The sequence below is a fragment of the Onychostoma macrolepis genome, chromosome 01 (assembly GCF_012432095.1).
Source record: "Onychostoma macrolepis isolate SWU-2019 chromosome 01, ASM1243209v1, whole genome shotgun sequence".
In the NCBI taxonomy this organism is placed as follows: Eukaryota; Metazoa; Chordata; class Actinopteri; order Cypriniformes; family Cyprinidae; genus Onychostoma; species Onychostoma macrolepis.
In genome coordinates, this window is record NC_081155.1 from 16,685,747 (window position 1) to 16,704,558 (window position 18,812).

An 18,812-nucleotide genomic window follows, 5' to 3' on the forward strand; every position below is an offset into this window, starting at 1 on the left:
TTGTTGTCTGTTTGTCTAAATACATTTTGTAATTTAAAGATGTATTTTGATATCATTTTGAATATAATACATAATCTATTTTTCCCAGTATTTATTCATCTTTACGTTAATTTGCAATGTAATTTACAATTTTGCATTAGTTCAGAAGATGCAGTGAGTTAATTTGGTTCATACAGTAAGTCTGTGTGTTTCTGTTGAAATATAGGGATAAATAGTGAAACTGGTTTGACTTAATTTATCAGTTATTGCTGCTGCAAACAGTGTGGATGAAATTGCCCATGACAAAAATGGTGTGGACACATTGGACGGCCCCAATGTAAATGACGCCAATAATGCTGCCAGTATTGATTCAGTTATATTCGAATTGTACGTAGGCTACATGAATTCCAAACAGGGTTAAAGTAGCTTTTATAGTGCTTTAGGGTTAGTATTTAGGATTGGTGGTTTGTATTTAGGAATCTGTCATTGATGTGCAACCCTCTAAGATAGTCCTCCAGTATCTGTTTATCTCAGTTATGACAGTGGCACTTCAAGCCTGAGATGGTAAACTGTATTTCTTAACCTTTTCAATTCAAATGATAAACAATCCTAAAATCTTTATGCACAAATTGCACCATTTCCATGGTCCTTCTGTAACTCACCTTTTATTTTTGTCTATTTCCAAATGATCAACAGACAGCAACAGGCAGACAGACTGTGATTTTTAAAAAAGGAGTGGAAGACAGGTGCCAAGAAACGGAGGATCAAAAGCACAAGTGATCAGTAGCTCAAGCCAAGAATCCAGAGAAAGAGAGAGTGAGCCCTTGAGAGAGCAGACATCTGAGAACCAGACATTCACATCTACACAGAAAACTCCGACTCATGACAGATGGAGTGCTAGTGCACCGGTACAAAATCAGTATCTGAGCAGGACTGGGCAATATTCAGAATTAAGAATTGGCTGCATTTCAATTAATGAGCTTGAATTTTAATTTAATTGCCTGCCTGCATACCACAGGATGATAAAAAGGAATTAGCAGTTTTTCGGAAATTCAACATAGTCATAAAACAAAGAGATTTCATTTCTGTTTTTAACAAAACAAAAATAATCAGATAATTCAGATCACAAATAGAGTATATTTTTTTGAGTAAATATACATTTCAAACTTTTATTTATTGTATCATTTAATCTTGTGTTTGGCAAAATCCCCCATACTGTGTATATAATAACTTACTATGAAAAACTTTACTTTACTGTAGTAATGCTACTTTGTGGCATTACTACTGAACTACATATTAAACTGCACATAAATGTATGTATAGGTACAGCCATACATTCTCAAATTCAAATTGACAACTTTGCATCCTGTTTGCCGCCTCATTCATATTTAGTTAGACTGAACTGGAATTGAGAAGGCATTCTTTTTCTCACTCAGTTGTGCAGTTATCCTGTAGAGGGCTCCCTCTCATTCTCCTTTCTCTGCCTCACTCCTACTCCATATCCCTCCATCTGTAAGGGAGGGGAGAGAGAGAGAGAGAGAGAGAGAGCTCAGTCTCGATGTGTGGAATTCTTGGGCAGACATTGCAACCATTACACCTCTTTCTACTGTTCTGCCTCAGTCACTGTCTGTGGAAAAGGGCTATTACTTACTGCAAACGGAGGACTCCTTCTACAGAAGCCAAGAGAAAGAAAGAGAGGAAAAAAGAGTGAGAGAGAAAGAAAGACATGAACTAAAGCAACAACTGGATGACAGGAACAAACTGACTGCATTTCCCTGTTTAAAAGAAAAGAAGAAAAACGGAAGGCACTGGAGTATTTGTTTTTTTCTTTCGTTTTGTTTTTTTCTTCTTTCTCATCGTGGTGCTGGGAGGCACATCATCTTTTCATTTATTCGCTCTCTCCATCATTTGCCTCCTGATATATTTCTCCATCTATATGGTGTATAATTTTGTCTATTTATGACGAGACAGGAGAGAAGAGAAAGAAGGGGCAAGTTTGTTTGTTTTTGTTTTTTACTCTACCACTCATTTTTTACTATTTATGACCCCCTTCATTCCTTCACCTGTCCCTCCTTGCCATCTCTCTCCTCTGATCATCCCCTCTTCCTTCCATCCCTCCCTCCATCCCAAAAGTGTGATGCTCCCTGAATGAAAGTTGGTTAGAATTGTGAAAGAGACTCACAAACCATCTCCACATCTCCTAATCAGTTTTTTAATTCTTTTTCTTTCTCTCTTTTTTTAAACAGTTCTTTTAGTCCTCCACCATCTACCCTCACGTATCACTCTTTTTTTCCCTGGATGCTTTAATATTCTTCTAGGTAGGTTTAACGGCTCGTTTAGTGTCTGTCCGTTCTGTTTGTCTGTGTGTGTGTACTTGTGTGTTCCTTTTTTACACGCACATAAAACACACATTGACACACACATACACACACACACACACACATGCATTAAACTAATGGACAGCCAGGTGTCAAGAATTAAATATCATTTCTCCATGCCCATTTTTACCCTTCTCCAACCCTGTCCATTTTACTTATGAACAGCAAGACATTTGTTTCCCATCATTCTTTCTTTTGTAACACACACATTTAAAACACACTTACACACATCTGGTCTTGGGCTGCCCGGTCTGAAATATCCTCCATTCATCTCCAGTGTCCAGTGCAAGCATCAGTGTCCTTTATTTTGGTTGAGAAATCGTTGCAGACACATTTCAGATGAGCTTCTGCTTTGACTGAGATGGGTGAGGTTGGCGTGACTGCTTAATTTGCGGTTCTTGGACACATTTTGAACTTGTGATTTGTGTTGTTGGCAGCTTCCTCTGAGCTGGTGAAACACGAAATCTGAATTGTGAATAATAGACTGGCATTTGCTCCAAATATTGATTAGTTGTTTTTTTTTTTTTTCTTGTCTCACCTGCTTGCGAGCTCGAGACCATTTGAGCTGTTATGTTCACTCCTTCATTTTATAGAGTGTTTAATTTTCTGCTGGCGCTCACCAGCTTTTTCTCTCATTTTATCCATCCATCTAACACCTTTCGGACAGGCCGTCACCTCCTCTTCTTATCACAACCTCTTGATTTTCTTTGTACTCTTTGAGGGTCCCTGTTTTTATCTGTCGTGCATGACCACTGTATGACCGTTAGCTCATTAGAGAATGAAAACTTTTCACTCCCCACTGTAAGTTATTTATATCCCCTAATTCACCCTCCTTGAATGAACCTTTTGCACTTCATTATGTACATCATTTTAATTCAGAACTGCCTTCTTTGATTTGAGATTCTCTATAAGTATTTTCATTTTATAGAATGTAGTGTATATTTACCTCTGAATATAAAAAAAGAGTCAAGAGTTTTATTTTTCCTTGGTTTTCAGTTGATTTTAAATGAATCTAAGAAAGGGATGGTGATCCAAGAAGTGCCATTGTGACGCAACTTATGATGGAAAGAAATCTGAATATCTCCTTTTTCCATTCATACTGATATTTTATTTTCTATGCATTGTATTTAGTTTATATGCTTGTGCTCTCTTCTTGGTGACTGGTTAGAAATGCCAATTAACATTTAGCTTTAGTTTATTTTTTTTTTTAAATAGGAGTTTCTGTAGACATCCTGAATTCATCATCTTCATCACAATTTTTCTTATATATGGACTGTATGAAACCAAAAACAATGAACTTGCCTATTATTGGGCGAAATGGACATATCAAAGGAAGGCGACCATCTTGTCTTATGTTTTTGAATGCTTGCACTCGCCCTCTGTCTTGTGTATTACATTTTTGTAAACATTATCCAAATATTAATGATGAAATGCCACAGGACAGTTAGACTGGTAAGTAACACGATAAAAATATCACACATAAATGTATTTGTATACATTTGTAAGCGTGTTACTGTGTGTTTGTGAAACATGCCTGTCCCTTCTATGGCTCTAAATAGACTAAACTTCATCTATTACGTAACAATTAAGCAATTAGTGTTGAGCACTCTATATTAGATCAATTGAAAAAATAACAAAAGGAAAAAAAGAAAAGAAAAATCTCAGTCAGTTTTCCAAAGCCCTCATCAAATTTGACATTTTTTCAATATCATTTGCCAGAAAACATGTGCTGAAGATACTGTTCTCTTCTTTTCCAATAGTGTCATGAGAAGGACCCAGCAAAGGACGTACATGGATACCTGAACCAATGACGATTTAAGACCAGACGTCGCAGCTCTTTCACTACCAGGCAGCAAGCAGCTCCAGAGTTTGTGGACTTGTTCACAGATGAAAATGGACTTTTAGACTCATCAAGAAAAATCTTCTTCTTTTCACCTTTTTTTCAATTTCTATCACATTTTTGTAGCCAATGTAGGCTTTGTCCTAGACTTTGTCCTGGTTCATTTTCAATTTTAAGTACATTTCTTAGATTTGATATAAGACTTTTAACTTTTCTTCAGTGATTGAACATCATTTTCATAGCTCATACATTCAAAGTCTTACTTGTCTTTTATTTTGTCTTCATTTGTGAGCCAGGCGTCTTTCTTACTTTTCTTAAGTGACTTTACTTGATAGTTTTGATTCAATAGACAATACCTGTGCTCAGTCATCCAGCCTGGATTTACAGTAGGGGCCAACACTTTCATCCACGGTCTCTACACCAGTCCTACTTTTTCTTCCCAATCTCTCAAACTACTTCAACGGTCAGTCACTCCTCCATCCAGGGCTATGAGAGGAAGAGACAAGACCCAGCTCACATCAACATGCAAGAGTTGAGGAGAGAGAATGGGAGTTGGGCTGGCAATGTTCAAGGTAAGGGAAGAACTCTGTTTTCTTTTCCTCTCTGATGTTTTGTAGTACTTAATGAATAATGTACGCTACCATTCAAAAGTTTGGGATCTGTAAGATTTTTTTTTTTTTTTTGGAAGATAAAACATTAAGCAGCACAATTGTTTTCTACACAGTTAATAATAAGAAATGTTTCTTGAGCAGCAAATCAGCATATTAGAATGATTTCTGAAGGATCATGTGACACTGAAGACTGGAGCTGAAAATTCACAATATTACTTTAGAGTAAGAAAGCGTTCTGTAAAAATATGGCACAATGTACTGTATTAATATTAAGGAATTTTCCATATTGATTTTTACAGGCGTTTTACCTGATTTCTGTATTTTGCGCATCATTGCGTTGTGTTTTAGGGTAATTGGAAGTGTCCATAAAATTAATGGATAATGTCCTGGCAGAAAATTACCAGTACAATTTCATTTTTTGTGTTTTTAAAAAAGTGTGTGTTTTTTTTTTTTTTTAAATACCGTTTTTACTGTTTTATCAAATAAATGCAGCTTTTACTTCCATTGAATGACCATCAAAAGAGAAAATGCTTTTTGCCCACAGTATGGTGCTAATGGTCCTAAACGGACCCGGCCAAATCACTTTAACTTATCAACTGGCATCCAGTTAACATCTTGGTTAACTGCTTTTTTAAAAATCGTTTAAAAGTGTTACACAAATTGGCAGTTCAATCAAATAACGAGTCATGAAAAAGATGTTAAATAATTTTACGTTAATTTATCACAGTGGAAATGAAGTACAATTGTATGCTGCCCATTTTGACAAATGTAGCAGGTTATACTCAACATATACAGGAAATTTGCATGGAATGCATACTGTAGCAATTTTAAAACTAGTAATGGTAGAATAATATTCTGAACATTGCCAACCATTCTTTATCTTTGATGTGCACTTTTAAGCACACACGTTCACTCTCTCTCATCTCCATTTTATCTTCTGTCACTTACTCGAAGGCCTTAACGACATGTCTGTTTTTCCTTCCAGGGCTGTAATTTTCTGTTGCCTCAATGAATGTGTGTGTGTGTTTGTGATCCTCAGTGTGCCATTGTCTTATTTTCGTGCAGGCGTTCGCCCAAATTACTCTTGGTCGTGCTGCCTTCTATCCAGTCTGAGTAATGTGCCTGTGGTCTGGGTCAGACATGGTAGCTAAGTGGGTTAATGAAAGCAAGAGCAGGAGCGATAAATACTGAGAAAGAGAGAGGGGGTAAGAAAATAGGGTGAGAAACAGACGGAGAGGTCGAGCTGCCTTTCACTATCCTGCTCTCTTTTCTCAAGCTGCTCCAGAGACGCTCCTGATCGCCGTTAGGCTCCTTCTTGGGAAAACACAAAAGTAGTTAACGGATCTGAAAACGTCTGATGACGTTTCCCCCCGTATCGCCCTCTTAAGATGCGCCGCTTCTGATTAACGTGAGGTGACAGCATTTTTTACCCACGTCAGTGGGGTCGAAGCAGCTGTCAATCAAGCTTGACGTTGATTGACGGGGACCAGAGGGATGAGGACAGTGTGGAATGTCTTTCAGAGTGAAGCATCACTCAGAGATTCTGTTGGTGTGGTAACGGAGCTTCTGTTGGCATGGCAACGGAACATAGGGACACGAGGGCATTCTAGACTTTCAATGATATAACTGCTACACAGAGATGGTGCAAATCTGATTTCGTGTCAGCTGTTGTTTCATAAATAATGATACTTACGCTGTAGACACCTTGCTTGTGTATACAAATTGGCTGACGATGTACTGCTCGACATTGCACTGGTGTATGTGTGTACCGAATGAGCAAACAACAGGCTATCTATCATCCTGAAAACTGGGGGAATTTGACTTGTATAAATGTTAGTTTTCGAACAACAAGGATAATAGTCAATAAAAGCCTCTCAGGGATGCAGGGATGGATGATGAAACATGTTAGATGTGTAGTGTTGTTTTTGGTGCTTATTTGCTTTATACTTTTGCGGTGAAGATAAAGTAAAAGTGAATCTGGGGGGCTAGTATGTTGTGTACTTTCTGGTAAAGGTCTGTTAATTTATTATTATTATTATTAATAATTATTAATAAAAAAATGTAATAATATAACCAAACCTGGCTCTCGCAATGAACATAGCCATAGAAGCTGACATGGCATTAAAAAAGGAAAGAAAAAATGTAATAATAATATAAAAATCATTATCATTAGTAAAAATAAAATATGATTAAGAACAATTGTATTATTATTAATACAAATAACAATAATAAAAAATAATTATAATACTTTATGAAAAATGCATAATAACATTTTTGAAATCCAATGTATCCAATCCAGTTAGACAAGGAAATAAAAAATGTAAAATTTGTACTACAATTTGGAAAGATCCTAATGCGATAATTTCCAATGTGATTCCAACAAAAAAATATTTATTTATTTATTTAAACAGGATTCATATTTGACTTGTTTGGCTTCAGAATCATTAATTATTATTGATTATTTTAATATCAATAGAAAATAGAAAGATAGTAGATATGTAGAAGTGTATGTACAAAAAAGACTGACTTATAAAGAAAAGGAGCTCTTAACTCAGCTAAACTGAATGAAATTGAAAGTGTATTTTTTATTTTTATTATTTTCATTTGGGTACAGCTGTATATTTTCAGATAAAACTGAAAAACTGAAAGCAGGTTACAGAGTTCAAACTGTTGTCTGCTAAAATGCATAAACACTTTTGTGTGAAAGTGTTTGTGGCAGCAGGAGAGATGGATTGACATGACATGGAGGTCATTATCCTACACTGGTCTTTTCTCATCGGCTTTAACAGTATTGACTAACAAATTAAGGGGATTTGGTTCCAGTGTGTGTGTTTGTGTAAGGGGCACATTTAACAGTGTTCTCCTGTGTAATCATAAACAGGTAAAAAGCAATATCTAATGGCACAGGTCAGTTTGCAGACTGTTACGGCTGTGTGTGCATGTGTGTGTTTTGACCCCCACGGCGATGATTTACCAGTTTAGCAATGTGCACCTGTTGTACTTCACACCTCCATCACCATAGGAGTGATTTTGGCTCTCGTCCCTCGTTCGCTAAGATGGTTGAAGCTTAGCCTTAATCACAGCACATGACTTCATTACAGATAGAGTTACAGTGACTTAATGAGCTCTTGTCCAGTCATGCACAGTGTCGTAAGTCTCTGAGATGAGTGATGTGCATATTTAATGGTGTAATTTCATTATGTCTTTCATTATGTCACTTAATGACATTCTGCTTCTTTGGAATGTAGGATATGGATGAGAAAGTTGCCAGTAAGCGGATCTGTACTGCAGACAACAGTCAAAATATCATTATACCAAACACTGCAGTTCAATACCATATTTTGCTTTGCTGTTATTTTTTGTGAAGTGTGAAATACTGGATATATCAGATTAGCTGTCACCTAAAAAACGTTTGGTCTGCATTTTCTAGCTTTACTGCAGGGGTGCTCAATCCTATTTCTGGAGATTTACCATCCTCTAGAGTTTAATATAAAACTCTAATCAAACACATGGTAATAGGTAGTAATGGTCTTTATGCCGAAAGGTCAAGATTTGTCTGGTTAGTATGGCCCAGATAACCCCTGCCGGTAGATGCTGTAATCTTGGGGCATTCAAAAGTGACAATATTTTTTGCAGGACTCATAAAAATTGCATTTTAATATACTAGTAAATGTTTTTGCCAGAGGAGAACTCTTAAAAGTTTTAAATGTACAGTACTTTCATTTTTCCCTGTCTTCTGCCATTCATGTCACACCTCAGAATAGTCACTCAGGAAAGAGGAAAGATCTTGACAGATTGAGTAATGATTCATGTTATATAAGTGTTATAAAAGTGATTTCATATGTTTTTTTTGTATATATATCAGGGTCGGAAATGAATGGGGGCTTGGGGCAAAAATGCCACTAAATTGAACAAAAATGCCCCCCAAAATCATGAAAAGTATCAAGACTGAATTCTGCTCGATTTTACATTTTTATACATATGTATGTGTGTTTATTATAAAATTTCATATCAGGGTCAGAAATTCATGTAGCCCATTAAGAGGCAATATTATCCCCCCTGGAATTAATTTCCAGGGGCTTTTTTTCCCAAGGGATATTTTATAGTTCTCTCATCAACAATCATTATTGCAATAGCAGGAGCAATAATCAACAATGATGATTTTGTCACGATATTGCAGCATGAGATATATATATATATATATATATATATATATATATATATATATATATATATAGGCCATTAACGTTATGCAATTTTTGTCTAAATTCATGTACATGAGTAGTCTGTATAAATAAACATAAATGCTCTGTCAGGTGCAGCTTCTCTTCCAATTTTGCAGTATAAAGATTGATTTTGATGTTGATGATGATTTGTAACAGTCTATAGTATTGTGATTGATTTAACTGGTTAAATGCTAGTATTTGACATAACTTATATTTAATAAGGTAATTAAAATATGGCCTTACAAAGGAAAAATAACCCTTGAAATCAATCAAATATTGCCCCTTAATGATTAGTCAACAATATCGGCATAAGTCCTATTTGGACGGGACTAGTTTTTCAGGGGGTCGTTAGAGAAATTTGTGTTTCACAGACGTACTTGGTGATTTTAATCCCGTCCGAATCTGCAACATCTGTGTTTTTCTCAAACAACCTCTGTAATAATTCCAGAGCAAATTACCTACTGTTTTTCAGCAAACTCAGTGATCCTCTGAGAAAACTAATCCCGTCCGAATGCGATGTCTGTGATTGCTGGTGATTTTTTTTCCCCCACAACATGTTTCCTTGTGTGTTTTGGCCAATGTGAATTACCGTAGACGCTCTTACCGCATGCACTTTTGATACATTTGCCTCCCGGTAAAGAATAAAAAAAATAAAAAAATAACAATAATAAAATCAAGAGCCAGATGACGTAAACTGTTAAGACTGTTAAGGCTATTGTAATATCAGCATCAGGTAAAATTATTCACGTTCATTTCTGCACTCAATTACATAATGTTTTAATTACATATGTACATTTATGAAAATTAAACACGGGTTTACTGCAAATAAATAACTAAGGTAAGAGTAAAGTAATCACACATTAACATGGTTTTGCTATACTAGCCATTTAGCTTCACCATGGTATTTGTGTGATTATACTAATGGTAATCAATGCACGCATATCGGAGCGCGTGATCTCTGAAACACCCAGATGTCCAAAACAGCCCCTGATGTTTGTCCCGTCCGAATTGGTACATGAAAATCGCAGACGTCAGGTGATAAGAATCGAAATTAAAATGTAGTTTAGAAAACTAGTCCTGTCCGAATAGGACTATAGTCAACAAAACAAAAATAATTGTTGTCAAATATTTTTATTATCGAATGATCTCTTATGACCAAAATGTGCAATGTCTCTTAAGACTTTAATGATTATAATAACATAACTATTGTGATTTTGTAGGATTCTAGTTAATTGTAGGACTTCAAATCAGGAACTGGAATCGTTTTCAGCTCAACAGGCAGAGCATTAATGACAACTGAATTGAATGACCAACTGTAGAGAATTTTTGACCTTTTGAAGTGCTGTTTTTGACTAAGTGACCTGCTCGTAGTTGTGGAATATCAGTAATGGGAGTCCGTGTGATTTTATGAGTATTTAAAATACAATCTGTGCCATAGTAAAGGATGTCCAGTCCATCACATCACAGGTCATGTTCGCATCTCAGTCTACTTCCACCTCCCTTCGATGTTCAGCGAACGCTACATGGTTTATTACAAAGCGCTGAGGATTGGACGATTGAGTGATTTGGGATGGGGCTCATTGTTTCATGGTAACCATGTGCTGATATTCATTTGGCCTAAACAAGGAACAGCTTGGTAATTAATTACCCATGACCAATGGGCAGGGGGGGTGAGCCAATCCTCGTGTGTGATTGGTCAAAACAGAAGCAGGCCATCACCAAGCCCTCAGGGGAGGAAGTGATCTCTCACCCGAAAACCTGCTCAGCAGTGTGTCCGTGTCTGTCAGAGCGTGTACGCTCTGATACAGATGTTATGATTGCAGCCATTCATAACATCTACAGTATTTGGCATATATACAGTAGGTAGCGCTGCTTTGCCTCTGCATCTGCTAGCCAAAAAACTTTCCACGTAGAATCTAACACGTTCTGTGTGTTTGTATAGGTGTGTGAAGTTGTGGGGATGTAAGTTCAGTTTGTGGGCCCATATGGATTTGCATATGTTTAGGGCTGTGTGTGTTGTGTTTGTGCATGTATGTGTGTGTCATATGCTTGTGTGAACATATGTCTGTTCCTTTGGTTGTTTTTGTGTGTAATGTATCTCTGTGTGCATTTGCTAGTGGCAGTGTGTTTTTACGTAATGCATGATTTCCTGATCTAAACGTATCTCAAACTTTGATATTTACATGCATTTACTGTATGTTATAATGTAAAGCTGTGTAATTTCATGTCAAGTACATTGGGTGGGGTGGGTTTTAATATCATTTCAAAACATGTTTAGTTTTTGTGCAATCATTTATTTTTTTGTTAATTAGATTTACTTGTTTCAGTTTTTTTTATTTTGAGTGTTTCAATTAAAAAAAGTGACATTAAAAAATTGATGTAGATTTTAAAAATGTTTTGACAGAAGTCTCTGAATTATTTGCTCAAAAATACAGTAAAGACAAGTAATATTGTGAAATAATATTTTTATAGTTTAAAGTAAAAAGCAATTTATCCCTGTGATCATTTACGTCAGATGTTATTCTAATATGCTGATTTGGTGCTCATGATTTCTTCTTATTATAAATGTTGTAAAAAAATATGCAGATATTCTTTTTAATTCATTAATTAACTTATTTTGTAAAAACCATGGTGCATTTTTTCAAGGATTTTTTAAATGAATATTAGTAAAAAAACAAAACAAACAACAACAACAAAAAATACAACAGCATTTATTTGCTTTTAAAGGTATTTTTTTTACTATCAGTTTTGATCAATTTATTACATCCTTGCTGAATAAAAGTATTATTATTAATTTATTTAATTTTTAAATCACTGAACTATTGATCATGTTGATTATTTATACTTCAAAATAATTTTTGCTTCTTGAAAAACCTGTTTGTACATAGAGATTTTTGTCTGTCACCTAAGACAGTCATGTCTGACTATCTTGTTTTTACCCCTGTGATGCGTCTAAACAGACCAAATCTATTCAAAGATATTCAAAAATCTGCTTTAATACCAGGAATCTTGATTTTAGCATCTGTGCCTCAGTTGCAATCAGAGCAAACCGCTGCTGGCTGTTGTTTAAGCGTCATTATGAGGAGAGAGGACTTCAGTAAAGGTTACAGCTCAGAGGCAGTAGTTCATAAACACTGCTTAATGGAACCGCGCTCACACTGCTATGACAGATATACCTTAGAGACCAGAGTGTGTGCGAGGTGTGTGTTTGAGCACCACGTATGCTTGCGAGGAAGCCAAGACAGAAGTGCTGGCTAAATGTCTAAATATGAAAATGAGCTTAGTTAGCGGTAAATATCAAGACGTTTCCCTGTGATAGTGTTATTTGTGTGTAGGTTGGTGTGTGTGTGTGTGTGTGTGTGTTACATGTACCCCAGAGATTATTTGACGTAAAAAGGCAGGCTGCATACCTCCATAGTGTTGCACTGGATTACTAGACAAGCCTAATCTCTTACTTTAAGCATGGTCTGTGCGTGAGTGCATACGTGCATGGGTGCGTATGGTTTTACTGTTACAAACCTCTGTCATCTCTTTATGCTGAATTAAATAATGTTTTTTGTGCGTTTCGGAATTGAATCAACTGTCTTGGGTTTATCGGAATTCATTCTGTATAACTGCATCAATGAATGTTAATTCAGTTTCTGGTTGTTATCAAAGCTTTCCCTCCCGCTCTGAAACAGAGCTCGTTTAAGATGGGAGGGAGTCTGTGATGGGCTTTTGTACAAACATTTTGTTGAATACATAATTTATTACTTTGCCAGGAAGAACTGAGATGGAGGACGGCGTAGAAAAACGCCTTATCTGTGTTTCCCGAAGCAGTGAAAGAAACAGCGATGTATTACAGTGCACAAATGTACACACTTGTTTTCATTCACTTCACATCCTCTCTCGCCCTCTAAAATGTGCACAATGTCAGGATACCTTTGAATCACCTGTCACACATGTTGTACCCTTCCCTGTGTTAGTTTAATGGTGTCAGTTTCACTAGTAAGTCTTGTTTGGTTGGCAGTAATCATGTTGGTTTGGGTCGAGTTTTGATCAGCGACTGCTTTTGAGATCAATAAGTCTTTCTAAATGGCATTTTAGCTGACACCAACAGACCGGCCCAGGCCTATTGGAAGCTTTCTGACCATTGTAGCCAATCTGGGACCTTTGGGGACCATTCTCTCATCTTAAGCCAATTGCCAATCAGGCCTGAGGCCGAGCACAACTGTCTCACAGAAATCAAGAGAGCGATCTATCGGAGCAGGCAGATGCATGGATATTATACAGCACCACGGGGAGTGTGTGTGCATATGTAACATTTTTTGTCATCTGTGTCAGTTAAACTTAAGCTTTAGTAGCCATCCAGCAAATGTTGAGCGACTCTGGAATTCTTCTCAACAAACACCCGTGTACAGTGACAATGCAGCTTGGGTATGCAAGCATGTATACATGTGTGTCTGGGAGCATTTGTACTGATGAAGCAAATAGTTGGCAATACAAACACAAAACAAATGTTACAGTAGATATGTGAAGTATTTATGTAATAGGGTTAAAGACGAAAAGGATTTTCAGGCATCAAAACAATAGTTTATTACAGCTTTCTTGTTAGAATGTGTCCTGTTTGATTTCATTTTTTTTTCAGAAAAAACATCAGCCATGATTCAATGAAGACATCCACTAAAATTCCATTCAGTTTAACAGTAGTTCATTTACCAAAAAAATCTTGTCAGGCATATTTAGAAGAACAAGAATCATTGGATGACATTAAAAGTCTCAGTTTAAGGATCGTGGTGCAGACCCGCAAAAACTATTTAACTGCAATTTTAAACCCGTACTAATCTGTTACACTACACAGATAGATAGATAGATAGATAGATAGATAGATAGATAGATAGATAGATATACAGACAGACAGACAGACAGATAGATACACTCTAAAAAAAGCTGAGTTAAATACAACCCAGTGCTGGGTAAATATTGGACAGAACACATGCTAGGTTGTTTTCAACCAACAGTTGGGTTAAATGTTTAACCCAATCGCTGGGTTTATCCATATTTTACTGTACTGAACCCAGCATTTTTTAGAGTGTAGACAGATAGATAGATAGATAGATAACCTCAATGGACAAACTAAATTTAATTGAGGTCAGGATTTCCATTCAATAAATATGTTGAGGTTAAACATGATCAAATAATGTTTTATTTTTATTTTTTATTTTAACTCTTTTTTTTTTTTAATTCTTATATTTTTTCCCCCTATATAAAGAGAAGAGAGACAAAGCTTGGTTGAGATGTTTCTATTTAAAACACATTCAAAAATCAAATATAAAACAGATGTGCAATACAGTTACTTACTGTAAAACAACCATAAGAGAAAAAGGAAGATATCCAATAGCTGTCAAAATAATCAATATGCTAGATAAACATTTGCTTTTTTGTCAGAACAATGGACTATGGAATATTATTTCACCCATATTTTAATATATTTTCACAAAAGAAATTTAAAACATTACTAAAGTAGACACTTTAGTTGCATTTAATATGCTTTCTGTGTATGCAATTTCTATGTATCACTTTTGTATATTTTATTTGATGCAGACACCAAAATGGGACGTCTCGTCTTTGACCCAATATATAAGAACTGAAATATTTGTGTAAATTACTAATGTGTAGATTACCATCCACAGCTACACCAGTTGACAATGGTTCAGAAGGAGATAGTTACTGTTATCTTCCTTAAGCACGTTGGGTTGACATTTAAGACAAAATACACGCAAACCACGAAATACTAGTGAAAATCAGTGCCTCCATGTCACTGTGATTGGCTGATCATGCAATAAAGCTCACCCATCATGTTCTCACCAGCCTGCATTTTGGCCTGAATGGGTCAAATTAGTGAAAATGGACAGATTAATGAACTGCAGAGCAAATAACCCACTCACTCACTTGCACTTTTTAAAAGAAACTGCAAAGAGTTGCAATGAAATGACAAAAACAATGACATGAAATGCAAAATGATTTACAAGTAAGCTGAGGGTATATTTATAAGCATGTAAAAACATTGCAGTCAGTATTGGATTCTTCTTTGTATTGTAAGACAAATGATCTTCCTTATGCCTATAACTGAATAAACATTAAAATGATCTGAACATGAATTTAAACTAAAACACAGAGAACAAACTTTGCAGTTTAATTTCAGAAGGCTGCTACATATATTTGGTGTGTGTTTTACATGTGGATCAGCTGTAATTCAGTTCAAGCATTTCAGACGATTCTCTAACATACAGTTTGAAAAAACATTTGTGGAGCTGACATTGAGCCTTTAGCTCCTTAGGAGAAAATGTGTGGGAGGTGTGTGTGTGTGTGTTTCATTTTATGTATTTATTTATGTATCGCAAGAGATGGTGGTATGTTCACAATTTGTACAAAATGCCTTTTTCAGTTGACTGTGAATAGGTGTTACTATGGACTTTAAGACTATAAAATCTATATAACTGTGTCTGTATATAGCAGTCTCTGTTTTTGTGTGTGTGTGGAGGAAGGTTCATTTGAATAGTTGCTATGGAAACCAAGTGCTGTTAAAATGAGAGGCAGAGCCAAATAGAGCATCTTAGTCTCTCCTCCCTCTCTTGTTCACCCAGCTGCTGTCCTCCTAGTCTTCTATCTCCCTATCTAGTGCTTATCCTTCCGATCTGCGTGCTTCTCTTTGCTTACCTACTTTTAATGAGCTGATGATTAGAACGCTTTCTCTTTTTCGTCACTGCTCTCCTTCTGTCTCTGCTTCATTTATTTAGTCCCCTAATTTTCTCCTTTTCGTTTTTCAATTCCGTTTTGCAGTTCCATCTCTATACTTTTCCATTCCCCCTCAACCGATTTCTCTCTTTCTTCCTCCCACACTTTGTCCTCCTCCGTCTCTTCTCTCGTCTGTAGCAGAAGAGAGCTAATTCACAATTAGCATGTGTACCTGCAATTAGCACTGACAAACCTCCAATAATTAGCCTTGTAAAAGCAGTCTTCCTTTTTCAAGCGTGTTTGCTTTCTTTCTGAGCAATGCCTCACTTATGTTGTCCTTTCATCTTTTTGTCCTCCTCTTCACCCACCATGTTTTTCTTTCCCTATTTTTTGTGCCTGTTCTTTAAAGACCCCTTGAAATGTGTTTTGTGGCTGTTAGCCGGCATGTCATTCAGTCTTTTAGCCTCAAAAACAGGCTGCTATTGGTATGCTTTTCCTCACAGAATGGAAAAAGTCACTTAACTTAGAAAACTGTATTTTTTTGCACCATTATTTAAATTTAATTTATATTAGGATGCATTTTAATATGTAATTTATTGCTGTGATGCAAAGCTGAATTTTCAGCATCATTACTCCACTGATCCTTCAGAAATCATTCTAATATGCTGATTGATGCTTGAGAAATGTTTCTTATTTTATCCATGTTGAAAACAGGTGAATATTTTTGTGAAAACAATGATACATTTTTCAACGTTTTTTGTTGAATGAAAAGTTAGAAAGGACTAAAATAGTTATTTGAAATGGAAATATTTTGTAGCATTATAAATGTCTGTCACTTTTGATCAATTTAATGCATTCTTGCTGTATGAAAGTATTATATTTACTGACGCCAACCTTGTGAATGTTAGTGTATTATATGTCTGTACAAACTTCCTGTTTTAATGGAAAATATGTCTACATGAAATGAAACGACAATGATCAAGCAGTTTTGTGTTTTAATGTGTTTCAGAAATGCCATCATTAACAAACAGCTACAAACATATTAGCTAATGACTAACTTGTTCCACACCTCTGCTAATGAAAATGGCTCTATATAACAAGTGTTTCTCAAAGTCTTCACAGAAAGAAAATTGGCAAATGTCAGTCACTGTGTGTGTGTTGTGTGTGAGTGAATATGCTGTTTGCCGATAAATCAACTTGTATCTTACTCGTCTAATTGCATTTGGTATTCAGTGTACGCACACTACTCTCTCAATCTTTCTCTGTATATATATATATATATAGTTACTCTCTCTCTCATTGTGCTTCACAATCAAGGTCTTTTGAACTCTTTGAGCTAATTTTTAAAGTGCATGTATTTGTGGGCCAGACTTTGTCTACACCGTAGGAACCAAATGTCCCCATAAGGGTCAGAAAATAGCTCAGTATAAACAACTGATGTCAATGACAAGTCCCCAGGAGAATGAAAACCCAGAATGCATTGTGATACATTCCCCAGCATTGCAAAAAAATGTGAGGACCAAATGTTACCAGAATTTAGTGAAATCTGACAAAACCTCCATTTGGGATGGCATTCATGATTTTGGCCACCAAAGTATGACAGACACAACGGCTACCTAAGCATTTTAGGACATTTTAGGTACAAAGATTGTTAATATGAGGATGAATTATGCTTTCCTATGATAAATATTGCCCAGATTCTAAAACACAACACATGTATTTTTAGTGGATAAAGAAAACCCAGAATACAGTCTCCAGCAATAAAAAAAAGTGTGCAATAGTTTGAGGACCAAATTGTTATCAGACAAAACATCATTTTGGGATCTCTAGGGATGGTATTCAAAGGGGTCATGAACTGACTTTGTTTTTTATTTTGTACTGTTCTCTTAGGTCCACTTATATGTTATCAAGGTTTTTACATGAAAAAACACTATTTAAAAGCAATAGGCTATTTTCTGTCCTGTTTTTGACCTCCCTCATCAGAACGCTCTGTTTGAATAGGTATGGCGGATTGTAGACTTAGAAGTAAACACCCACTGCTGTGATTGGCTCATAGTTGTGTATGTTTGACAGCCTACAACCTTCACAGATAGACGCTGCTGTGATTTAGGTTAAAAACACTTAAATACTCATATCAAATGATCTGTAATAACAGTGGCCACGTAATAAAAACAGTTACTCACACCTGTGTGGTGCTACATTACTGTTGGATCCAATGTAGCCGGCACAGCATCGTCTTTTAGTTAAAATTTTTCTGAAAATCCTGCGCCGAATTGTGCCTTTTATGTAAACAAATCCACGGTGAATTGATGTGAACAAAGAACCAAGTTCTTACTGATGTTGTCTGGAACTTTATTAAAAAGAAAGTTCATCCAGTCTTTCCTAACGTTGGAATCAGAAAGAAGGCAATGCAAAGACAATGCAATGCATTTTCCAAAACTTGGCACTGCACAGCATCTTGTTGTCTTCGGAGCCATCTTTATTGTTTGGTTTCTGTGTAGACCTGCATTCGCCCCTCTTGTTATTCACACTACATGCGCAAATGGGTGGGCGGGGCTAAACGGGCATCGCTGTAGAAGCAGGGGTTGATCTTTTTTTGTGGAGACGGTGCTTATCCACACTATTACATCATAGAGTGGTACATTCCACAAGCTGTCATTTTGGCAGATTGGCTTCAATTTAAGCTGTTTTTAGACTAACGACAAAGTTTTGAGTTCTGAAACTTAAAGGATGTTTTTATATTACAGTGACCTCTTATATGTCAAAAGATCAAGGGAATTTTGGTTTCTCAGTTCATGACCCCTTTAAGGGTACAAATAATTCAACTATATTTTTATCAATCTAAAAATTTGATTTGGGGTTTGCCCTACTTATTTTAATTAGCTTTATATATATAAAAATATTAGAAGTGATTTATATATCCTTAGTTAGATAAACCTGTGTGTGTGTGTTTGTGTGACTGCTGCAAACGACCTCATTTCCCAAGACTGCCTATGTTTCTGTGATTTCTGTCCAACATATGTCAATAATGAAGAGGACAAACCCTTGAAATGAGGACACA

General features: G+C 36.0%; 1 protein-coding gene across 1 annotated transcript in view; it reads left to right on the forward strand.

The window, feature by feature from the left end:
- The first annotated feature begins 831 nt into the window (after window positions 1–831).
- The window catches only part of grin2bb (glutamate receptor, ionotropic, N-methyl D-aspartate 2B, genome duplicate b), a 125,643-nt gene continuing 107,662 nt past the window's right edge, over window positions 832–18,812 (forward strand). Inside the window, 2 exon segments of the mRNA XM_058777380.1 lie at window positions 832–887; window positions 4,118–4,769. Of these exon segments, the coding sequence (XP_058633363.1) occupies window positions 4,743–4,769 (27 nt within the window). The 5' untranslated portion in view covers window positions 832–887; window positions 4,118–4,742.